Below are 23,710 nucleotides of genomic sequence, written 5' to 3'. Positions count from 1 at the left end.
GATAAATGCATGGGTGGGTGGATGGATGGATGTGTGGATGGGTGGGTGGATGGATGAGTGGATGAATGGATGGGTGGGTGGGTGGATGAATAGATGGGAGTGAGTGGATTGTCGATGGGTAGGTGGAGTGATTATACATGAATGAAGGAATCAAGGGCTGACACTTCTGCACCTGGCCACCACTGCCCCCTGCTGGCTACAGTTAGGACTAGCACCTTAACGCCCAGTGATGCAAATGCTTTTTTCGTTTTTTCAAGACAGTTTCTCTGTGTAGCAGCCCTAGCTGTCCGGGTCTTGCCTTGTAGACCAGGCTGGCCTCACAGAGATCCGCCTGCCTCTGCCTCCTTTAATCCTGCCAGGATTAAAGGCGTTTACCACCACCGTGATGTCAAATGCTCTCCTAACTCAAATGGTCCCCTCACTTGGTTTGGTATGGCAGGTAGGCCAGGCCGACAACTCCCGATCCCTCTTCATAGACTGCTGGCACTCCTACATCTGTTCCTGTGGAGCCCAGAACTCCTGCCTGCTGGGCAAACACTTGCCCCTGGCACTGTAGCTCCAGGTGTCAACAATTTGTATTCCACAGGGTCTCTGTGTGTAGCTCAGGCTGACCTAGCTCACCACGTAGCAGGCTGGCATAAGATGCACAGAAAACACCTTGCCTCCGCCACCCAGGGCTGAGATGAAGGGCATGGGTCATTATGCCTGGCTTTGTTTTGGTGTTTTGGTCTCCTGTAGTTCAGGCTGCCCTTAAATTCACTAGATGGCCTAAAATAAACCTGAACTTCTGATCCTCAGTTCTCCAGGCTTACCTTATCACACCAGCCTTTCTCTCTCTGTTTATCTTATTTTCTCTGTTTGTTTTGTGTAATTGTAGGGTCTCAATCCCCTAGTCCCAGCCTCCTGGCTGCCATGATTCCATGAAAGCCACCATGCCTGCCTCTGTTCACCTGGCCGTGTTCATCTGTTTAGTACTGTGTCCTGAAATTCCACATGTCCCTCAGTCTGGCTTCAAACTCTCTGAGGTCCTTTTGCCTGACTGAAATGCATAAAATGCTATTTAATTTTTACTTCCTTATTTATGTGGTTTTTTTCACACGTGTGAATGTTTTGTCTGCAGACATTTCTATGCCCCGTGTGCACTCCAAGTGCCCGTGGAAACCAGAAAAAGGCTCGGATCCCCCCGGAACTGTTGCTGCACAGCTGTAAACTGTCAGGGTGAACCTGGGAATTGAACCCAGATCCTCTGGAAGAGCAGCAATTGCTCTCAAACACAAAGTCATCCCTCCAGGCACCATTTATTTATTGTAAATATTTCTTTTTAATTTCTTCCTTATTTTATGTGGGTATGTGTGAGGACCTACTTGACTTTATGTGTACCACGCGGTGTGTGTAATTCCTCATTGAGGCCAGAAGAGGGCATGCAATGTGCTGGTAGTGGAGTGAACTGAATATGAGGCTGTGAGTCAACTATTTTTTTTTTTAAGTTTTTTGAGACAGGGTTTCTCTGTGTAGCCTTGGCTGTCCTGGACTCACTTCCTGCCTCTACCTCCCTGAGTGCTGGGATCACAGGTATGTACTAGTATTGGCAATTAAAGTCTGGTCCTCAAGCCTGGACAGACGGCTCAGAGGTTAAGAGCGCTGGCTGCTCTTCCAGAGGTCTTCAGTTGAATTCCCAGCCACCCCACGGTGGCTCATAACCATCTATAATGAGATCTGGTGCCCTCTTCTGGGGCGCAGGCACACATGCAGACAGACACTTGTGCATCAAACAAACAAAGAAAACAAATTTCAGTCCTCTGCAAGATCAGTGCTGGGCCCAATAACCGTTGTGCGATCACTTCATCCCTATCAGTATCCACTTTTGTTATTTTTAATTATTGTTTTAGATATATAGATAGATGTCTTGCCTGTGTATGTTTGTGGTGGTTTAAATGAGAATATGGCCCCCAAACAGCCCCGTGTTTGCGTACTTGGTTCCCAGTTTCTGGGACTATTTAGGAAGGGTTAGGAAGTGTGGCCATGTCGGAGGAGGTCTGCCACTGAGGAGGGACTTTACAGTTTTGAGAGACTGTCGCCATTCCTACCGTCTGTGTCTGCTCTTGTTTGTGGCTCAAGATGTGAGCTGTCCGCTGCTTCCGACTCCATGCTTTTGCTCCGCCTTCATGCACGCTAACCCTCTGAAACCAGGAGCCTAATAAAACGCTTTCTTTTACAAGCTGCTTTGGTCATGGTGTTTGTCGCGGCGGTTGAAGAGTAACTGAAACAATGCCTATGCACCACTTCCGTGCCTGATGCCTGAGGAAGATAGAAGAAGGAACTGGATGCCCGTATGGACGATTGTAAGCGCTGGCAACTGAACCCAGGTTCTCTCGAAGAGCAGCCAGTGCTTTTAAGCTCTGAGCCATCTCTCCAGCCCCATTTTTATTTACTGTCATTTATTTTCCACTGTTGGAGATTTAATCTACGGCTCCGTGCATGCCAGACCCAGCATTAGACTCACCCCGAGCTCTCTCGGGAGGATTCCAGGCTCGGGCATTACCGCCGAGTCAGTCCCCCAACCTTCATGTTTGCGTTTGTGTGTGCCCATTACCGCGTTCAAGGCTCGCCCTGAACGCCAGGTTCTCCCGCCTCTACCATTCATGCCCCAAGCCTCGCGTTGGTATTTTCAGACAGGGTTTCATACGAGCTGGCCGGCAACCCCAGATGCTCCAGTCTCAGCGTCTGGACTGCTCGTGGGACTGACTCCCGACACCGCTTCCCAGTGTGATCGCACAGATTCAGAAAAGGCGGGGCTGGATATGCTTCCCTAGGACACTGCAAAAGCTCCACGTGGGAGCTCCGCCCTCCTCTAGCCACGCCCACACGACACCACGCCCATGCTGTCATTCAGCCGAGTAAAAAGAGGGCGGCCCTCGTTCCCCTGTGGGCGTGGTTAGAACGCCGTGGCCGTTCCTGCTCACCAATGAGGCTGCAGAACTCTACACAGGAAGGGGTGGGCCGCACGGCAGGCTCTGCTTTCTATTGGGTGGTGTGTGGTTGTCAAGGAAACTGCAGTGTGGAGGCGGGGCTTTCTGGTGAGGCGGGTCTTCCGGGACTCCGAAGCTCTTCGTCAGCTGACCCACCGCCATCTTGGCCGCCATTTGCGAGCGGCCCTGAGCTGGGAAGGGAGGGGGTCTGTGGAAGCGGGGCCTTGATCGCCGCTCCTCTCCTCAACCTGGTCTCCGGCTGCAGCCGTCGCTCTGGCCTCCACGTCGTCCCGTCCGCGGCGGCCGGAAGCGCAGCGGGTCGCCCGCCTGAGGTGCGGTCCCCGGGTCCCCCCGCCTCCCAGGGCCGCGGCGGCAGTGTTCCCCTCGGAGGCCGCAGCCCGCGGGCCGCCGCGATGGCCCTCAAGATGGTCAAGGGCAGCATCGACCGCATGTTCGACAAGAACCTGCAGGATCTGGTCCGCGGCATCCGCAACCACAAGGAGGACGAGGTGAGCCGGCGCGGAGCTGGGCTGCCCGGCTCTTCCCCACAGCCTCTGGCCGCCGTGGAGTCTCCTCCTCGACCCCATCGCCATTCCCGTCCTGCCTGCTCTGGAGCTGCGGCTCTGCACAGCCTCTCCTTCCCCTGGCCTCAGTTTACCCCCAGCAGTTCCTGTCGGCTTGAAACAGACGCTGTCCAAACGGCTCAGGCATCTGTTGTAACTGGGCGCCACTCCCAGAGCCTCCAAGTTTGTCTACTTGGAGCAAGCGCTGTCCCCAAAGGCCCAGGTGTTTTAGGTCTTGCAGTTGGGTGCCACTCCTTGAGCCTCACTTTCCCTGCTTGGAGAGGACTTAGCCTTCCAAAGAACTAGCATGGACACATGCTTAGGCAAAGCTTTTCCCACCTGAGCTTGTTTCTGGATCACATATGGGGAATCAGGGGACCCTCCCAGGGAAATCAAGTCATGGGTCAGAAAAGCACAGGTCCAGGTTGCTGTCTTGGGCTCACTTGGGAGCCCTACCAGGTCTCAGTCCCTGTCTGTAGACCCCTGGACTACCAGTGTTTGCAGCCTGCATCCCCATAAGCTGCTGGCCCAGACTTGCCCTGGGATGAGGAAGCCTGACTTCAAAACTGGAAGCTCAGAGAAGGCAGAAGTCAGGGTGTGGAAGCGATTTTTCCAGAAGTTAGGCTGCGACCACGAGAGCACCGCTTCCTTTCCTGCCCCCAGCCTGTGACCTAGATTAAGGAAGAAGTGAGATAGTGGCGGCCTAGTGCCTGCTCAGTGGAAAGACACAGGTCTCCTGGGCAGGAAGGCTGTCCTGAAACAGGGCATTCATGACAGGTACCAGTTGGCCCCTGCTTGCTATGTGACACACAGAGTTCAGGAAGCAGGCCCCTGGCTGGGACAGGCATTTCTCTGGAGCACCCCGTCTCTTCTACCCAACCTGGTTCATTTTGTTCTCTCCCTGGCTGTGACTTCAGTTGAAAATCGCTGATTGGCCTGTGTTTTTCCAAGTGTGGACTGCCGTGTTTGAACTGCCATTCCAACACTCTGGTGGCCCTCTCTCCCCTTGAGAGGGATTCAGCAGTCCCCCTTTGCCTTCCCATTCAATGAGTGTTCTCTAGGAAGCCTGTTCAGGGTCCTGAGGACAGGTCACATTCTAGGTTGGGTATCTCAAACAGGCTCTAGCTAGGGACAGAACCCAGGCTGGCCAGAAGTGCATGGTTCTGCCTCAGCCTTCCCAGTGCTAGGATGACTGATTATAAGGGGCAGGTGCCCTTGTCCCCAGGAGGCTCTGTTGTGTTTTCTTCTTTATGTCCTCCCATACCCCCAAAGCTCCTATCTTCATTGGGAATTGATGTAAATTTTTGTCTTTTTAGTATTAATGTATCGTGTGTGTGTGTGTGTATGTGTGTGTATTTGTAGTATGTATGTATTTTGGTTTATCGAGACAGGATTTCTCTGTGTAATAGCCCAAGCTGTTCTGGACTCTCTTTGTAGACCTGGCTGGCCTGTAACTCATGAAGATCCTGCCTCTGCCTCCTTGAATGCTGGGATCAAAGTTGTGTGCCATCATGCCCAGCCCCTACTTTTCTTTTCTTTTCTTTTCTTTTTTTTTTTTTGAGATGGTTTCTCTGTGTCTGAAACAAGCTCTCAATGATTTGACTGCCTCTGCCTCCCTGAGTGCTGGCATTACTGGAGTGCGCCACCAGGACTGGCTGTATATGTATTTTTTAAAGATTACTTTCCAGGGGTTGGGGATTTAGCTCAGTGGTAGAGCGCTTGCCTAGCAAGTGCAAGGCCCTGGGTTCGGTCCTCAGCTCTGGAAAAAAAAAAAAAAAAGATTACTTTCCAGTTGGGCACAGTGACGTATGCCTATAATCCCAGCACTCAGGGAGGCAGAGGCAGGCGGATTTGTGAATTTGAGGCCAGCCTGGTCTACAAAGCAAGTCCAGGGCAGCCAAGGCTACACAGAAAAACTTTGAAAACCAAAATAAATAAATAAAGATTACTTTCTCTTCTGTATGTGTGTGGGTATCTGTGTGTCTGTCTTGTGAGTGAGTGCTGGAAACCAAACTCAGGTCCTGTCTAAGAGCAGCATGCACTCTTAACTGCTGAAGCATCCCTCTGCCTCCATCCTTTAATTCTTAGCTCTAGGACCCTACCTCCCTCCAGCTATGACTTCTGAGTCTACAGGTACTTGCTTGGTAGTGCCCAGTTGCCAAGCCATGCCCTCCAGCCACCTAAGTCAGTTCTGTCTGCCTCTGCCTCCTGCATGTTGTTATTAAATAAAAAAACAGAAAATACCCTCCCCATTCACCTTCCCCCACTCCTTCAGAGTGGCCACTTCCATGAGCCTTGATGAAGCGGGCAGGAGTTAAAGAATGAAAGGGAAACAACTGGCAAGGTACACTGGAGTATTTAGCCCCTGCACTGCCCTTGGGGCGAGTTTCTCTGCTTCTGCTGGGCCTCTCCTGACTTCGTTTAGCTCAGCATCTTTGGAGGCTTTCCTGGGCACCAGCCCCTGTCTATGTGCTGTGGTCAGCCCAGCCTGTTGTTTCTGAAACTCTGGTGTAGCTGTCTCGGTGGGTGTTTGGATGTTCCAAGGGTCAGGTGGAAACATGTCTTCCTCTGGCAATGTCTGTGGAGCCTGGAGTTAGGGATTTCCAGAGGATACTCCTTGCCCATGTTGGTACTGCTCTGTTGCCTGTCTCTTGAAGAGTTTAGGAACTTTCAGAACCCGAAAATGCTACCTGACACTTGTGGCATCCCACTAATGACTGATGATAGCATCCCAGGTGAGACCTCAGACCTTGACCAGTGCTCAGGAGGAGGTGGACTACTCTGCTCATCGGTGCGCAGTGTGCCGGAGGCCACCATTCTGTCTCAGCTAGCGACTGCTTTATTCACTGCCGTAGCCTGGCCTTGCTGGGCTTGCCTGCCTCTGTAGCTTGCTTCTGTCTAGCCATCAACCTGTTTGTTCAGTTAAAGGTCCTGTGTATGCAGCTCTGTCTCAGGGTCAGCAGTTTGTCCAGGTCCTAGGTTTGCTTGTCTTTAGTAAATACTGACCAGGCTCTCACAGGCTGGGAGCTCATGGCTATTCCTGAGGGGGTCAGGCTTGGTTGTCATTTCTTTTAGAGACAGGATCTCACACTGTAGCCCAGGCTCTTGAGCTCACAGAGACAACCTTCTGCTTCTGCTTTTTAAGTACTGGAAAAAAAAGGCATGAACTGGAGCCACAGGAGAGGCCAGCCCTACCATGTCTATTCTGTAGCTCAGGGAGGCTTATATGGCCCCAGCTGGAAGGAGCATATCTTTTTGATAAAATGTCTTTGGGTCTGGAGTGATAGCTCAGCAGTTAACATTTCTTGCCGCTCTTGTTGAAGACCTCAGTTTGGGTCCCAGGTCTTACACAGCCACCTATAACTTTGTTTGTGTTCATGTAGAGATCAAAGGACACCTTGCAGAGTTGGTTCCTAGGATCGTATCTTTTTTTTTTTTTTTTTTGTGGTAGGGTATCACTATGTAGCTCTGACTGGCCTGAAACTTGCTTTGTGAACCAAGCTAGCCTCAAACTCCCAGAGCTCCACCTGCTTCTGAGTGCTGAGGTTAAAAGTGAGTGCCCCCAGGCCTCACTGGAAGGAGCATATCTTAATCTGGCTTGTTTGGGCGCATGGCAGAGGAGGGGCTGGCAGAGGCTGGCCCTGTGTACATAGTGCCAGAAGAGGGTATGAAGCCCGTGGGACTGGGCCTAGAGTCTCTGTGAACTGCCATCGCGTGCTGGAATCAGACCCTGGGCCTGTGAAAGAGCAGCCCTTACCCTTAACTGCTGAGTGTCTTCCAGGCCTGTGCTGCTCTTGAATTGTAATTCTTCTTTCTTTCTTTTTTATTTTGTTTTCTCTTTTTTGTTTGTTTTCTGAGACAAGGTTTCTCTTCATAGTCCTGACTGTCTTACATGGAACTTACCTTGCAAACTAGGCTGGCCTTGAACTCATATCCACCTGCCTCTGTCCATCCTTGTCTCATGCTAACCCCCATCTGTTGGCATTAAATGTGTGCCCAGTCACGCTCAGCTGTTTGCTTTTTTGAGATAGGGTCTCACTGTGTAGCCGTGGCTGTGGAACTCAATATGGCTGGCTTCAAACTTGGAGCTCTGCTTGCTACTACTTCTGGAGTGCTGGTGTTAAGGGCATGTGCCACCACTCCTGGATGAAGTGAATTTGTCTCTCACCAGATTGGGGGAGTTTGAGTCACTGTTTTGAAAAATATTTTCCCTTGTGTTCTCTGTTCCTCTGGGGTTCAGTCTGCACAGCCTCAGTTCCTGCCTCAGCTCCCGGGTCCAGGCTGCAAAAATTCACTTGGTGAATTACATTACATCAGAGCTCTCACAGCCCTGTGTGTGCAGGAGCTTCACGTGTATGCTGTGTGTGTGTGTACGTGCCTGTGCCCTGTGCCTGGTGCAAGCCGAGGTGTCCTGTGGCAATCAGGACAGCAGTCTCTGCTGTTGGCTGATGTATGCAGGCTAGGTCGCGAGCTCACTGCTGTCAGTGCACTGGGACTGCACACGTGCTGCTCTGATCTGAACTCAGGTCCTCAGCACGAGCAGAGCTTTACCCAGTATGCTGTCTTCCAGGCTTCTTCTCTCTTTTTCTTTCCTTTCTTTCTTTTTTTTTTTTTTTTTTTTTTTTGAGACAGGGGAGTCTGTGTAGCCTTGGCTCTCTTGGACTTGCTCTGTAGATCAGGCTGGCCTTGAACACATAGAGATCCCTCTGCCTCTGCCTCCGGAGTACTGGGATTAAAAGAGTGTGCACCATCCCCTGGCTATCTTCTTTTTAAATTTGGATTTTTGAGTCAGGGACTCTTACAGTCCATGCTGTCCTGGAGCTCACCATGTAACTCAGGCTGGCCTTGAATTTGAGGCCATCCTCCTGCCTTAGCCTCCCAGGTGCTGTGATTACGGGTGTGCTCCACCAGGGTAGTGGGATCACTTTAGGCTCTGTTGCAGGCAACAGTGGCCTTCCGTCCTGGAAACTAAGGGACTACTGCAGGGGCTGTGAACATCCAGCTTGTGGGGCCTGCTGGAGCACTGCTCTGGATACCTGGGCAGGCAGAACTCTGCCGCTCTGCTTGGAGTTTCCACTTGGTTCCATCTTCACCCCACCACACCTCAGCTGAAGGTCTACTTCTTCCACAGAGCTGGCCTTGAGTTCTTTCTTTCTCTTTTTCATCGTTAACAGTCTGGCTTCTTTAAAGAGGGACAAAGACATTCCTGCCCAGGGTGGTCCTGGGGATCCCTGGGTGGCATTTAGTTACTTGAAGCAGGTTGTGGTGACACTTGTTCAATGAACTCAGTCCAGATCATAAAATATTCAGGAAAGTACTCTGATTTACCAGGTGTGATAACTGATACCTGTCATCCCGTGGGGGACAGGAGTTCAAGGCCAGCCCAATTACATGGCCATCTGGGTTACATGACATCCTGCCTTGAAAAAGATAAACAAGCAAACTTAAAAAACAAAACAAATCTGTGTTTGAGGGGGTGCTGAATAGTTGTGACTCTTCCTTATGACCCCATGCTAGGGACAAGATGTCCTGGGTAGTAATGATCCACAAGGAGCCTACTAGGTCAGCTTCACAGGGACTTGGGATGGAGCGTGATACCCATGCATTCCTGGGGGTTCTGGGGCGTGATGGCTCCTGGAGTGTATCAGCTGGGGTGAGCAGCTTTGGACTGTATTTGAGGAACTGTCACTGTCATGTCACCAAGCCAGGCTCCTCTTTCCTCACTTGGTACATGGAAGCTGATATGACTCTTCCGTGTGGCTGAGGGAGTCAGTTCATACCTGCTATGACCATACCTCAGCACCTCCCCCAGCTCATGCTGTCCTGGGAATTGGCTTGACTCCATTTGTGCTTGTTCTGACTCCATTTGTGGGATATGAGACATTCCCTGGGGCCCACGCCTGCCCTTCTCCATCTGGACTTTGTGCCTTATTTCTCTTGGGTCGACCTGTCTGCCCCAAGAAGTCTTTTGGTAGATTTGCTGAGCTTGCGCTGGGGGGGAGGCCAAGGGTGAATGTCGGGGGGGGTGCTATGCCAAGCAGCCTGTGGGAGGTAGAGGGGCCCCAGTGGGCCCTGTGGCGTGGGTAGATCAGATAGGCAGCAGGCCATACAGTAGTGTCATGAGGCTGGCAACAGCCTAGCTTCAGTGTATTCCCCCTTCTCCCAGTGGAAGGCTGTCACCTAGAGCAGCCACTGTGGCCCCACCCAGCTCCACAGGTCCACTTCCCACCTCTAGAGTCTTCTGTTATGGATATTTCCTGTCACTGGAGAATATGTGCTCAGTGGTTTTTGAGAGACAACCCAAGACAGGGCACTAGCCTGGCATGCACTGACTCTGGTTCAGATCCCCATGCTGCAAAGAGAGGGAAGAGAAAGGAGCCACATCTCCGTCTTCTTGAGCACCTGCTGACAGCAGCAGCCTGACCACACTGATCCTTCCGTCTTTGCACTGCTGTCTCCCAGGCCAAGTACATCTCCCAGTGCATCGATGAGATCAAGCAGGAGCTGAAGCAGGACAACATTGCTGTGAAGGCCAATGCCGTCTGCAAGCTCACCTATGTGAGTGCCTCCCCTGTGGCCCCTCCTGTCTGCTGTATATCATCTGCCCATCAAAGGCTGCTGCTGTGTGCAGCACAGAGTTCATGCAGAGTCCTGTCTGCTGCTTATGTGGCTGGTACAGGTTGGGAATGTGGTGAGGTGCTGGGGAGCCTGGTGGAAAACTCAGGCTCTGAACTTCCTTTTGGCTGCAGGTGTACGAGAATGTGACTGCCCTCTGTCCCCATTCCTCCTCGGATGGGGAGGCGAGGTACTGTGCTGGACTCTCAGTACTGGAGTATGCCACAAGGCTGTCACAGGGTAGTTCACTGTCCATCTTAGAAAACTTGCGCCTTTTAAAACCTTATTTGTTATTTTTGGGACAGGATTTCTCCGTGTAGCCCTGGCTGTCCTGGAAATCACTCTGTAGACCAGGCTGGTCTTGCACTCAGAGATCTGCCTGCCTCTGCCTCCCGAGTGCCGAGACTTATGGCATGTACCACCAATGCCAGTTCTTTTAATTTTTAAAAATTAAAAGATTCTTTTCTTTCTTTCCTTGATGTGTATGCTAGTATGTCATGGTGCTTCTATAAAGGACAACATGCAGGGCTTGATTCTTTCCATTAATTGAGTAGCAGGAGCTCAGGTTGTTGGGCTTGGAAGCTGGTGCCTTTACCTTCTTTATTGTTGAACAGTTTTGGATTGAATTCAGGACCTGGTGCCCTTGAGGCAAGTGCTCAAGTGCTCTCAAGCTCAGGTGGGAGCTCTTTGTAAATTTCATTTTCTTGCTTTTGAGACAAGGTTTCTTTTTTAGCCCTGGCTGTTCTGGAACTAGCTCTGTAGACCAGACTGGCCGCAAACTCACAGAGCTGCCTGCATCTGCCTCCTGAGTGCTGGGATTAAAGGCGTGTGTGTGCCACCAGTGTCCAGCTTTCTAAACTTTTTGACGTAAAGTCTAAATTGCCCAAGTTGGCTTCTTTAAAACTTTATTTATTTTTCTGAGACCTAGTCCCTCTGTGCAGCCCTGACTGTCTTAGAACTCACTCTTCAGACCAGGCTGGCCTCGGACTCACAGATCCTCCTGCCTCTGCCTCCCAAGGACTGGGATTAAAGGCGTGCATTACTATTCCTGGCTGTTTATTAATTTTTAAAAAGGTCTATTTTATATGTGTTGCTGTTTTGCCTGTGTGTATATCTGTACCATGTGTGTGTGTCCCAAGTTGGCTTGAATTTTTAGTCCTCCTAGCTTAGCTTTCCAAGTGCCCGGGTCACACCAAGCAGAACTGTGTGCCATGATGTAGGAGCTCTGTACAGCAGCAGCACCTTCTCAATCGTGCTTGCTCCTTATCTTACTGTTATATGAATTTGTCGCCTTAGACTTCAAATAGTTTGTATTTTGTATTGTTAAATTTTTTTAAGTGCTAGATAGGAAACCCCGTCCCTCACACATGCCAGGCAGGAGTTCTCCTATTGAGCCACACCCAGCACCTCACTGGGAGTTTCTAAACAGGAGCTCCACCCCTGACCATGTCCCCAGTCCCTCACTTGGTGGGGGGGGGGTTTACAAGTGGGGGCGTCACCCTGAGGAGCTCTCACTCTGAACCATCTCTAGCCTTGTTGGAGTCATTTTTTGAAAAGAGGATATAAAGTCCCCAGGGGCTTGTGATGGATGAGTTTATGTGTTGAGACCGAATGCATTTTGTTCTTCCATATGTGCTGTGGATGTTCTGGTTGTGGCTGAAACTGTTGTCCCTGTATCTCTTGAGTACAAGTCACTGTCACCATTCCTCCCTTAACAGTTACAGATGCTTGGGTATGACATCAGCTGGGCTGCCTTTAACATCATTGAAGTCATGAGTGCCTCCAAGTTCACATTCAAGGTGAGCACCTAGGATGCACAGCAGGAGGTGTGCCGGGGGAGGTCCTCCCGCATGGGGTACCCTTGAGGACCTCTAGCCAGTCGTCCTGCTGTGGAAGGGAGACAGCATGCTCTCCCAGGACTTGTCAGTCAGACTTCCTGCCAGTGGGGAAGGCCTGAGAGTGAGAGAGACAAGGTATCAGCAGCTTCTACCTGGAGACAGTGCAGGTGAGTGTCAGCCACCCTCAACTCTGCCCTTGGTGTCGCTCTTCCCAGCTGGCAATCACATGTGCAGCTAGAGACCTGTCTCTGTTGGGTCTGAGCAGAGAGTGTGGCTCAGAGCCAAAGTACTTTCCAGGCTGCATTGGCCCCTGCTGCTTCCCAGCCCTGTAGACAGAAACCAGGACCCTCTCAGTACTGCCCTGAGGGAGCTGGTGTTGCTCCTCCCCCCAAAGCCCACAGTGCTGAGTATGGCAGCGTGCTTTTGTAATTCTTCGCATGAAGGGCTTAGACAGGGTTGCTGTGAGTTCTGGACCAGCCTGGGCACAGAGGGAGACCCTGTCTTTAAACAACAGCAAGAAAGGACACTACCATGGCAAGTCCTACTGAGGCCTCACCCCTGTTCCCTTAAACATCTGCCAAGCCCACACCCAGGATGCCCAGCTCTAATCCCAGCACTGGGGAAGCTGAGACAGGAGAATTGCATATTTCTGGCTATCCTGGGCTACAGAGCATAAAACAAGCACTTCCATGGTTTTACCTGTCCATAGCAAAACCAATTCTTTGAATTGTACCAGTAACACATGGTGGGATTGTTTTGTTTTTGTTTGGGTTTATTGTTTACATTTTGGGCTTTTTTGGTTGTTGTTGTTGTTAGTGGGTTTTTTGTTTGTTTGTTTGTTTGTTTGTTTTTTATGAGACAAGGTTTCTCTGTATAGCCCTGGCTGTCCTGGAATGCACTCTATAGACCAGGCTGCCCTTGAACTCAGAGATCCACCTGCCTCTGCCTCCTGAGTGCCGCCGTGACAGGCTGTGTCACTGTGCACAGCAGTAGCAGTGTTTGATTGGCGCATGCCTGACCCAGCTGGCTTAGCACTGCTGTTCTGAGGACTCTGATACCTGTTTGTGGGGTCATTGACATGGTGGGTCATTTCCAGCCTCTGATAGACACAGTTGGGCACACTGGTCCCTCTGGACACTTTTCTGCTTCCTGTCTTACTCTGTGCATGTGTGGCATATGCTGAATATGCCTAAGCAAGTCCCTGTCAGGGAGGGATTGAGTGGTGTGTCCTCAGAGCCAGGGTGCTGCTGCCTGTGCACAGCAGTGCAGGGAACTGCCTGCACATGCTGGGAGACCATTAGGGAGGGCACCTCAGATCCCCATGTCCCAGTGCCCCGTCCCCTTCAGTAGGAGCTCCTTTGGACATCCAGGTGCCCTACTGCTGCCACCCTCAGTGTCTCCAGGTGTTTGGTGGGTGTTCCTGAGGGGGCTGGAGTGTCCCCCAGGGCTCCAGTCCTCTGGCTCTGACACCGTGGCTGTTGACTCTGCAGCGTGTCGGCTACCTTGCAGCCTCCCAGTGCTTCCACGAAGGTACTGACGTCATCATGCTGACCACCAACCAGATCCGAAAGGTAGGCCCTGCCGCTTTCCTGCCACTCAAGTGAGCCACAGACATCAGCTGGGGGTCCCCATCAGTGCTGCACTCCCACCTGCCTGGGGTGTCTGCTCAAGACTGTGCCGCTGCTCGTGCCACCTGTGTCTCAGCAGGTGGGAGGGCGGTCTCAGCCAGCGGCAGCGCTTAGGCTCAAGAGGGCTTGGGGCTGGAGCTCTGTACATGCCCCCTCCTGACCTCCCTGCTTAGTTCTGCAGAGTAGCTATAGCCTCTCTCTCCACACTGGGTACCTGACCAGGCTGCTGATTCCCAGTGCCTGTCAGTGTCTTATCTCTGGATGGTCTGTAAGTGAGTGAGTGAGTCAGTCAGTCAGTCAGTCCTCCTTGACCATGCCCCGTCCCTTCCTGCCTGCCTTGTGCTGCAGACCTCAGAGTGCTGGCTGCCTTCTCTGTGCTGCCAGCTCCTTTATAATTCCTGTTGTAGGGCATAGCCCTCTGTTAACAAACGCTGGAGCAAGGGCTGGACCCTGCAGTGTGAGCTGGGGGCTGGGGTTCCAGGAGTATGTTCCGCCAGCTGTCAGGTGGAAGAGGAATGAGTAGATGGGAGCTACAGTGGCATAGCTAGGCTTATGGCTAATGAGGACAGAGCCTGGCTGAGGCGAGGGTGAGGCAGGAGGTGTAGAGGCTAATGGTGTCATGGCTGTAAGCAGTGGGCAGTTGTCTGGATTATGGGGTCAGGCAGTTGGCCTGGGTGCTCGAGAGCTTCTTGGAGCAGACACTATGCTGTCCAGACCTTTTGAGAAGAGCAAGGGTCTGAGTGATTAGGGCCTTCTGGGAGCAGTAGGGGCCTAGGTGGGTGGAGCCTCCTAAAGTAAGGGTCCTGATGGGTGGACCATGTGGGAAGAAGACAGACTTGAATGTCCAGGCTTTGGGAAGGAACTGGACATGTGAGCTGTAGGTGGAAGGGGTGTGGGCTGCAGAGGTGAGCAGGGTTGGGTCAGGGCTGAGGCTGGCTCTGGGATCAGCATCTTGCTGTCTGCATGCTGTAGTGCAAGGCTGTAGGTTAGGCTGTGTGTTGCTCTCTAAGGCACGTAGGAGATCAGCTCCATCAGAGAAGGTTGGGAAGATACTGCTGCCCTCAGCACTTGCTGATGTCCTGGCTGGGACCTGGTGTCTGTGTAGCTGAGGCCTGCGTGCTAGCTCAGCACAGGCCCATATCCCAGGCCTCTGCAGCCTCTGTGCAGCTTGCAACAGCCTGGGACCTAGGGAGAGGGCTCTCTCAAGGCCAAGCTCCAGGACATTCTGTCATCTCTGTGTGTCTTCCTGATGCTCTTCCTATTTGGAGGGCAGTGTTCTCGTTGCGATCACTGCTTTCTTCTCTGTCCCTTTGGGAGGTGTCACTGCAAACTCTGGCCACGAGGGCAAAGGCCAATGATAGCTTGTGATGCAGTTTGAGCCCACTGCATAATAAAGGCCCTAAAGCTCACAGCGTTCTGTTCATTACCCTGAGGCTGGAACTCCAAGCACGCCCCACGTGGCTGAGGATCCTTTGAAAGTGGATGTGGTGCCCACAGGGTGTGTGCTCGAGTGATAGGTGCACTGTCTTAGAGCAGGGGGAGTCAGGGCGCTGGGAGGAAGTTGAGGGAGGTGGGGTAGCTGCTAGAGTCAGTCTTCAGCCTCAGGCCCCTACTCACCAGAAGGATGAACACTGGCCCAGAGTGTCTCAGCTCAGGAACGGCCAGAGGACTGTCCCTGGTATCATGGGGGAGTCACTGAGTAGAAACATGCCCCTATAGCATTGCCAGGAGCGGGTAGTCCTTGCCTAGGAGTTGTGACTTGCAAGGTAGCTTCTGTCCCCAAGGAGCCCAGAGGCCTGGTGGCTTCCATGCAGAGCTTTCTGGTCTTCTTCCTCCAACCTGTGTTCCAGTTCCTCTCCATGACAGTAGAGGAGCTGTGAAATACTGCGTCATTCTGGGCTGCAGGACAGCTGGGATACAGACATACAGATAAGACCTAAAGGACTGCCACTGCTATCCCCTTGCAGGACCTGAGCAGCCCCAGCCAGTACGACACTGGAGTGGCACTGACTGGTCTGTCCTGTTTTGTCACCCCAGATCTTGCCAGAGACCTGGCAAATGACATCATGACCCTGGTGAGTTTCTGTGTGCCTACACCACCCTTCCCCTTCATCTAGCAATGCCCAGAACCCAGTGTTGAGCCCTTGCTCTGAGACAGAGAGAGGCCCTCAGAGTGCTGCTGTATGGCTGGGGTGAATACGACCGAGCAGAAGTCAGCTTTGCTTTCTTCTGTGTTTGCCCCCTGGATTCTGTCTGGTGGTCTCAAAGTTCATCAGTACTACGGGGGGGGGGGGGGGGGTCAGAGCCCACTGTCCTCATCCAGATACAACAGGTACCTGTTATAAACAGAGTTCCACCGGAACCCGCCATGTCCACGCACCCTTTCCTGTGGTGGCTGTAGCTGTTGTGACAGATTGCCTGGCCCACTGGGTAGATGTATGCTGGTGGGGCTTTCCAGATAGTTGCCAGCCCTGTGGAGTAGAGAGTGTGGTGGGTCTGCATGGAGCCCCCGCTGGAGCCTGGTGGCCTAAGAGTTACCCCCTGCCAATGCCAGCACAGAGACTGTCCTGGAGGAGGCTTGAGTGAGGGCAGCCTGGAACAGGGCCACACATTATATATAACCAGATCACCTCTCTGATGCAGGCGGAGGCACGCCTAGGCTGCTGTCGGCGAGGCCTGATTGTGGGCAGATGGGGGGCAAAGGCCTTCTCTAGGTGGGTTGGAGGGAGTGAAGAGATGTGAAGGAGTCAGGGGCGCTGGGCAGGTGAGTCACTAGCCACCTGCTGTCCCTGCAGATGTCTCACACGAAACCCTACATCAGGAAGAAGGCAGTGCTGATCATGTACAAGGTGTTCCTCAAGTACCCCGAGTCACTGCGGCCTGCCTTCCCCCGGCTCAAGGAGAAGCTGGAGGACCCAGACCCAGGTTAGTGATGGGAAGCTCTGCCCAACCACCTGGGTGGATGAGAGGGTGGGGAATGGTGAGGATGTGGGTATGGGTACAGGCTGCAAATCCCCTTGGATCTGCACTGGTGATGGCTGCAGCCACAAGCTACAGGACATGCAGTGATTTGAGACTCCCCATGGCTCAGGTCCCTCCTGGCCTGAGTGGACAGTCAGGTCCAGTGCAGCCAGCTTTGCTATGAGGTCAGTAGGGTGCAGGGCTCCCCTGGGAGCTATGACTCACTGGCAAGTGAGTCAGTCTTGCTATTTTCCACCTCTGCAGAGTTGACTGAGCAGGGTAGGGTGCTGTAGACCTTACATCCAGCGCAGGAGCCTTGAGGGACTGCGGAGTATGTGGAGGCTTTAAATGTCACTTGATTAAAGTTGTGGTCATTTAGAATTAGAGCACAGGAGCACCTTCCACTGTGAGACACACAGGTAGAGTAACAGCTGTGTCCCCCGAGGCTTGTGCTGGCTGTTGCCCTGTAAGCAGTGTCCTGAGACAAGTTGCTGTAGCACATCTGCATGCACATCTGCATGGTCTGTGGTCGAAGCCCCCCACCCCTGGGAAGAGATGAGGCTGGAAAGTGAGTGAGGACCCAAGTCCTGGCCTGAAAAACCGTAATACACCCAGGCCTTCTGGAGGAACATACTTTGCAGTGGAGCAGGCCTGTGGCCTCAGGACCATATGTTACCGCAGCCACACAGCCCGGCGTAGGTCCTTGGAGGCAAAGTCTCCCTTCAGTTCCTCGAGACTAGAGTACAAGGGACCCACCTGGCATTTTATTCTCGGGGCAGGTGAGTGTTTGTGCAGGTGCTGGGTGTGGTTAAAGCATGAAGCTCAGCCTCGAAGCCTCATGTTTGCCCCACACACAGGCTGCTGCCTTCCAGTCAGAGCCAGGTCCCTTCTTTCGGGCCTCTGGAGGAAGAGATAAGGCTCAGAGCAGCATACAGCTCATGAGTGATCACGCTCCCTCGGTGGGCCAGGTGCTCAGCTCAGTTCAGCTGTTTGCAGCTCAGAAAGTAAAAAGGACTCCAGCCATCCTGTGGCTCGCAGGTTCCCTCCCTCAGGTATTCAGCGAATAAGGCAGGAGAATTGTAAGGCTAGCCTGGGCTGAGACCTTTTCCCAAGGTAAAAGGCAGAGGCTGTGGCTTAGGTCAAAAATGCTAACCTAGCACATAGTAAAGCCTGGATCTCTTCCCCAGCACTGTGTAGAGCAGCGTGGTAGCACATGCCTGGCAGTGAGTCAGGGGTTCAGGGCCAGCCTGGCTCTATGGAACCCTGCCTCAGAAAAAGTAAGCAGTGGCTGGTGCTGGGCATGGCAGGGGGTGGCAGCACCCCCTGTCGGGGAGGGGCTCTGCAGCACCTCGCACAGCTGTTGAGCTATTGGGAAGTGCTCTTTCCATCTCGGGACAGCTCTTCCTGGGGCTTCACTCGATAGGACAGATGGGACAACTAATAATCATTGGCCTCTTGATTCTCCCTCTGTCTAGCCCTTCTGTGCCTTGGGTGGTCTTTTTGGTGCTGTCCTGGGCCAGAGGCATAGAGAGCAGTGCTGTCACCCTGGAAGCCTTGGATTCCTTGGGCTGGAGGCTGAGGTGTCCCTTGGTCTGCACATTGGTGTCATTTTGTGCTTCTTTGAGTGTGTGTGAGTGTGCTAAAGCAGGGTGTTGTCTAGCCTGGGGCTGTGTGAACCTTTTCTTGGGAGAGAACAACTGTGGTCCATGTGCTGTCCTCTCCCAGGCAGGGCAGCAGTGACAGAACAAGGAAACAGTCCGCTCGGCTCTGCCGTAAGAGGCAGGGAGCTCAGTGGAGTTGCCCACGAGGGCATGGGCCACCTGTAGATGCCTTCACCACTGAGGAGTCTCCTCCACATCAACACCCAATCCCAAGAAAGCAGAGGTGGGCCACAGCTGAGAGATGGCTCAGTGGTGACAGCACTGCCTGCTCCCTCGGAGGACCCAGGTTTAGTTCCAGGCACAGCCATCTGTAGCCCCAGCTCCAGGGGACCTGATGCGCTCTTCTGGTCTGCAGGCTCTGTGCACACACGGTGCACACACATACATGCCAACAAACACTCATAAAATCTCTTTTTACCTAAAGGGGCAGCGTGTACACACATCATGTCTGTCCTAAGCAGGAGCAGTGTGTCCTCATCTCCCCTCTGCTCAGAGGAGCCCGGGAAACATTGACTGGGCCACATGCCTGGGGCTCTAGCTGTCTCTGCATGGTGACAATCACCTGTGTGTCCTTAGACTTCCACAGTGAACCCTGTACCCCGTGTTCTTGTTGTCCGGGGAATCCCCTTGTAGATGGGGAAGCCTCCTTTTCTGTGATGGGGATGTTCTGCTCTGTGGGCATGATTGTTATTGGTGGGCGGTCCCTGTGAACAGGGTGTCCTTGTTGACGGAGACTCCACCTGGGTAGCAGAATGTTCCATTCATTCCATTCATATGGACCCTTCTCTTGGTCTTTAGGGGTGCAGTCTGCGGCCGTTAATGTCATCTGCGAGCTGGCTCGCCGCAACCCTAAGAACTACCTGTCCCTGGCCCCACTGTTTTTCAAGCTCATGACATCCTCCACCAACAACTGGGTCCTCATCAAGATCATCAAGCTGGTAAGTGCTGAAGGGCCAGGTGTATGCTGGGCCTGGGTCCATGGTCTACGGATATCTTGGTGACCATAGCATCCCTGTCCCTGTAGTTCGGTGCCCTGACTCCCCTGGAGCCCAGGCTGGGCAAGAAGCTGATCGAGCCTCTCACCAACCTCATTCACAGGTACCTACTCCTCGGCTGCCGTCCCTGGCAGGGACATTGGTGCCACTCTGACATCGACCCTCTCCACCTCGCCCTCCCTGTCCCACTGAGACCAGCCTGTTTAGTCTATGTGATTTTTGTTTGATTGTTTGATTGATTTTGAGGCACATTTTACTCTAGCCCAGTCTTGCCCTGAATTTGTGCTAATCTGCCGCCTTATCCTCCTGGGTGCTGGGTTTATAAGTGTCACCACTACCCACTATACTCAGTTCAGTCATCTACCCCTGTCCTCAGACACCAAGCAGTGCATTCATATTGCTCTTTACCCTCCTGGGCCCCCAGTGCTGTCTTGTCCCTCTGGACTCATCCTCTGGAAGGAGGGCGCAGGAGGGCCTGCCAGGCCTTCGAGGCACACAGGGGTGAGGTTGGGGTGGGAGGAGTCAGTGTAGGCTGCGTTCCCTGTCCACAGGAAGGAGCTTCAGTAATCATCATGGTGTCACTGGGCTTTAGAGGGTTGTCAATGGTACTGTTTCCATGGAGCTCAGCAGAGTGACCTTGTTTGTGTGTGACACTCCTTGGGCTAGGTCCTCACACCTTCCTCCCTTTCAGCACCTCTGCCATGTCCCTGCTGTACGAGTGTGTGAATACCGTGATTGCAGGTGAGTGCCCTGGTATAGCCCTGATAGGAGGGCACAACGAGGGGGCGGGGCTCAGTCCCCCTCTTAGGCTGCCACCAAGCTGAGAGAGGGTGCAGGTGCTCCTGCTGAGAGGACCAAGAGTCCTGAGCTGTCTAGGACCCAGAGCGTCCCTAGATGAGGCAGCTGCCCCGCCTGAGTCTTCTTTTCTATCTCTGCACGGCTCACCTCCCTTCTCAGGCCCCTTTGCAACTTTGAGAGGTCAGCCCCAACTTGTGGTCGGAGCCCAGGACCAGCACATGTCCACCTGGCAGGCAGCATCCATTTTCCAGGCCCCTGCAGCAGGACTGAGCTGAGGTGGTCCTTTCACCCACAGATCACTTAGGAGTAGTGTTGGGAGCCGCTAGGGTGCCGTCCTTTACAGGCATAGGGAGTTGAGCACGATGTACAGCAGCCACAACAAAGGTCATGGCTGGGCCGTGGAACCCTAACACTGCGGTATCAGATGGGCAGGTCCCTGGAGCTTTCTGGCTGCCACTTTAGTGAGCTCCAGGGTCATCTGGAGACCCTGGCTCAAAAAAGCCAGGTGGGGAGGATTGCAGAGGATGCCTGCTGGTCACCTTTGTCTTCATATGCACACATGCACACAACACACCCAAGTAGAGGCTTAGGATTTGGGCCAGCACTCTTGGGCTTGTAATTAACCATGGCCTTCCTCCCTACTGTCCTGCCTGGGTGGAGGGAGCAGGAGGAGGGAAGGTAGCTTGAGGTGAGGTCTGAAGGCCTCAGTGATCACAGGGGAGTCCCCAAGTCAAATGGCTACCCTTGCAGCTGTACCCAGCGACAGGACCCAAGTCTCAGCCGTAGGAAGAGCAGGTGGGGCTTCTGGAACCCTCTGTGGGAGCCAGCTCATGCTGTGTCCTCAGCTGCAGGACACAGCTGTGAGGGGTGGAGTGTTGTCACCTGAGGGCTACCTGAAACCATCAGCACTCGGGTTTTGCGGGGTCTTGGGCCAGCTCTGCCCAGCACAGGTCTGCCACCCCAGAACCCAGAGAGGAACAAGGGTTATGCATGAGCCTGTCTTAGGTACTGGTGCTTTAGGCCCAAGAGCTTGTGAGGAAGGGTGGGAGACCCAGGCCAGATCCCTGGTTTCCCAAGGCCCAACCTGTCCATCTGCCTTCTGAACACGCAGCCTCCTCAAGCCTCCTGGAGCCAGGCAGCCAGGTCCCTGCTGGTGGGGATGGGTCAGTAGGGTGTCAGTGTCTGGCCCATGGGCACTAACCTCCACCCCCATGTGTCCCAGTGCTCATCTCGCTGTCTTCTGGAATGCCCAACCACAGCGCCAGCATCCAGGTACCTCTCCGGGAAGGCGGGGCCTGTGCAGATCAGGGGGACTGAATCTTGGGTGGTGGCCAGGCCCAAGGACTCCTCAGCCAGTCTAGAAAAAATTTGTGGTGTTCACCTCCAAATTCATTTTTCTCAAACAGCTCGAGTGTGCAGGAAGTCCGCTTATGGGCACCTTCTTTCTTTATTGAACCTGTGAGACCTGCCCTGAGGGGACCGAATCAGCCTGCCTGGGCAGCTGCTGTGTACACTGGATACCCCAGTGATCACTCCCTCACTCCCACTTGTCCTCACTGGCACCTGCAGATCCACTTTGTCATGCTGAGCAGGCCCCCAGTGAGAAGGCCACAGTCACCTCCCCTCCTGTCCCGAAATGCATGCCCTTGGTCAGGGCTGGTGTCGGGCTGCAGGGCGTGGTGGTGGGGTGGAGAACGGCGCCGGCCCTGCCTGGGGGGATGTGACCAAGCATGGCTTTCCTCTCCTCTCAGCTGTGCGTCCAGAAGCTGAGGATACTCATAGAGGACTCGGACCAGAACTGTAAGTCGCTGCCATCTCCCTGCCTCCACACCTAAATGCTGTGCTGGATTCAGAGACCCCACACCTGTCTACCAGATGTCTGTGGGCCCAGGGCAGGAGGGCTTTGTGGGCTGAGAGGAAGCACTCACCATAGGGAAGGGCTGAGTGGTGGTTGCAGTGTAGGCACCCTGAAAGGTGGGGCTGAACTGAGTGTAGTGTGGGAACGGCAAACAGGAAGACGATCAAGGCTGGGCTCACTAGTGTCAGGATCCAGACCTACCTATGCCTCAGGAACCAGGTGTGGCACAGGCTTCAAGATCATGCTTGGCTACTTAATGACTTCAAGTCTAGCCTGGGCTACATGAACCTTGTCTCAGAAATAAATATTGTGAGGGCTGCACTGAAGCCACAGCTGCATCTATCTTAGCAAGCAGGAGGCTGCAGTAAGAGAGTTGGGAGTTCACGGTTAACCTGGTTCCACAGCAGGACCCATCTTAAAAAAGGGGGGCTGGTGAGATGACTCAGTGGATGAAGGTGCTTGCCACCAAGCCTGATGCCCTGACTTGGTCCCTGGGCCCACATGGTGGGAAGAGATGATTCCTATAGTGCTCTGCTGACCTTGATGAACATACCCCATGTACAAAGAAATGGTTTGTTTTGTGTGTGTGTTTTGTTTGTTTGATTTTGGTTTTTCAAGACAGGGTTTCTCTGTGTAGCCCTGGCTGTCCTGAAACTCACTCTGTAGACCAGGCTGGCCTTGAACTCACACAGATCTGCCTTCTGTGTGCTGGGATGCCAACTAATGTAATGTCTTTAATTTGAAGGGGAAAGGAGGCCTGGTGTGGGGGAGCACGCCTGTCACTCAGCACTTGGGAGGTGGTGGAGATCAAAGTCCCTCCAGCAGTCTGCCTAGCATCCGCCTGGGCCTCAGAGGGGTGTGTGCGGCCCATTGCCGTCTTCCCTGTGTCCCCACAGTGTTCTCTGGCTAAACCTGCTCCAAAATGGGGTCCATGTCTGTCCCATCTCCTGGCTCCTCAGACCAGGGCTCAGCCCCAGTGTCTACCATGGTCCCGGTATTTACCTTAGAGCCAGGGTCTAAAGACAGACTTCCTCAGCCAGGTGTGGCAGTGCACACCTTTAATCCCAGCACTTGGGAGGCAGAGGCAGGTGGATCTCTGAGTTTGAGGCCAGCCTGGTCTACAAAGCAAGTCTAGGGCAGCCAGGACGGGGCTACGCAGAGAAACCTTGTCTCAGAAGACCAAAAACAAACAAACAAACAAACAAACAAAAGACAGACTTCCTCATGGGGCCCAGGGACCACACATTCCCCACCTTGGATGTGTCTGCAGTTCTCGTGTTTGTGCTGTTGGAATGTATCTCTGAGTAATCTGTTGATGGTGGCCAGCTCCAGACTTGTCACCAAGTGAGGCTTCAGGCTTCTGGGTGCACACTTGTCATCTGTGGCTCCTGCTTCGCCCCCTCCCTTCAGTTTTTTTTTTTTGTCATTGTTTTCTTTTTGAGGCAAGGTTTCTCTCTGTAGCCTTGTCTGTCCTGGAACTCATTTTGTAGAACTCAAACTCTGCCTCCCGAGCGCCGGGATTAAAGGTGGGAGTCACCACAAAATATTTTTTTAAACAGGGAAAACAGGGAGATGGTTTGGTGGGAAAAGGCAGTTGCTGCACAGGCCCAGGAACCTGAGCTGGAGTTCTCGTGAGTGGAGGCAGAAAGCTGGTCCAGCCTGCAAGTTCAGTGAGAGGCCATCTCCAGGAAGTAAGATGGAGTGGATGGTGCAGGGCCGCACTGTCCTCTGGCTCTGCACTCACACCCCCACACACAAAAAGGTGGGTGGCGGCACCCATGGCTGGAGGTCGGGGGACTGCTCAAGGGCACCACGGGCACACAA

General features: G+C 53.2%; 1 protein-coding gene across 1 annotated transcript; it reads left to right on the top strand.

Moving 5' to 3' along the window:
- Positions 1-2,965: 2,965 nt before the first annotated feature.
- LOC129677071 (AP-3 complex subunit delta-1-like) lies at positions 2,966-23,264 on the top strand. The gene is made up of 11 exons (XM_055607660.1): positions 2,966-3,478; positions 9,995-10,090; positions 11,866-11,946; positions 13,476-13,556; positions 15,581-15,688; positions 16,409-16,538; positions 19,034-19,173; positions 19,260-19,333; positions 19,922-19,971; positions 21,251-21,300; positions 21,780-23,264. The coding sequence occupies exons 1-11, from the start codon at positions 2,966-2,968 to the stop codon at positions 21,861-21,863; spliced, it is 1,407 nt and encodes a 468-aa protein (XP_055463635.1). The 3' UTR covers positions 21,864-23,264.
- The last annotated feature ends 446 nt before the right edge of the window (positions 23,265-23,710 follow it).

The sequence above is a fragment of the Psammomys obesus genome, unplaced genomic scaffold (assembly GCF_907164565.1).
Source record: "Psammomys obesus unplaced genomic scaffold, mPsaObe1.curated_primary_1811, whole genome shotgun sequence".
NCBI classification, from domain to species: Eukaryota; Metazoa; Chordata; class Mammalia; order Rodentia; family Muridae; genus Psammomys; species Psammomys obesus.
Note: the sequence above shows the minus strand (reverse complement) of the source record. Positions and strands in the feature narration are given on the sequence as shown.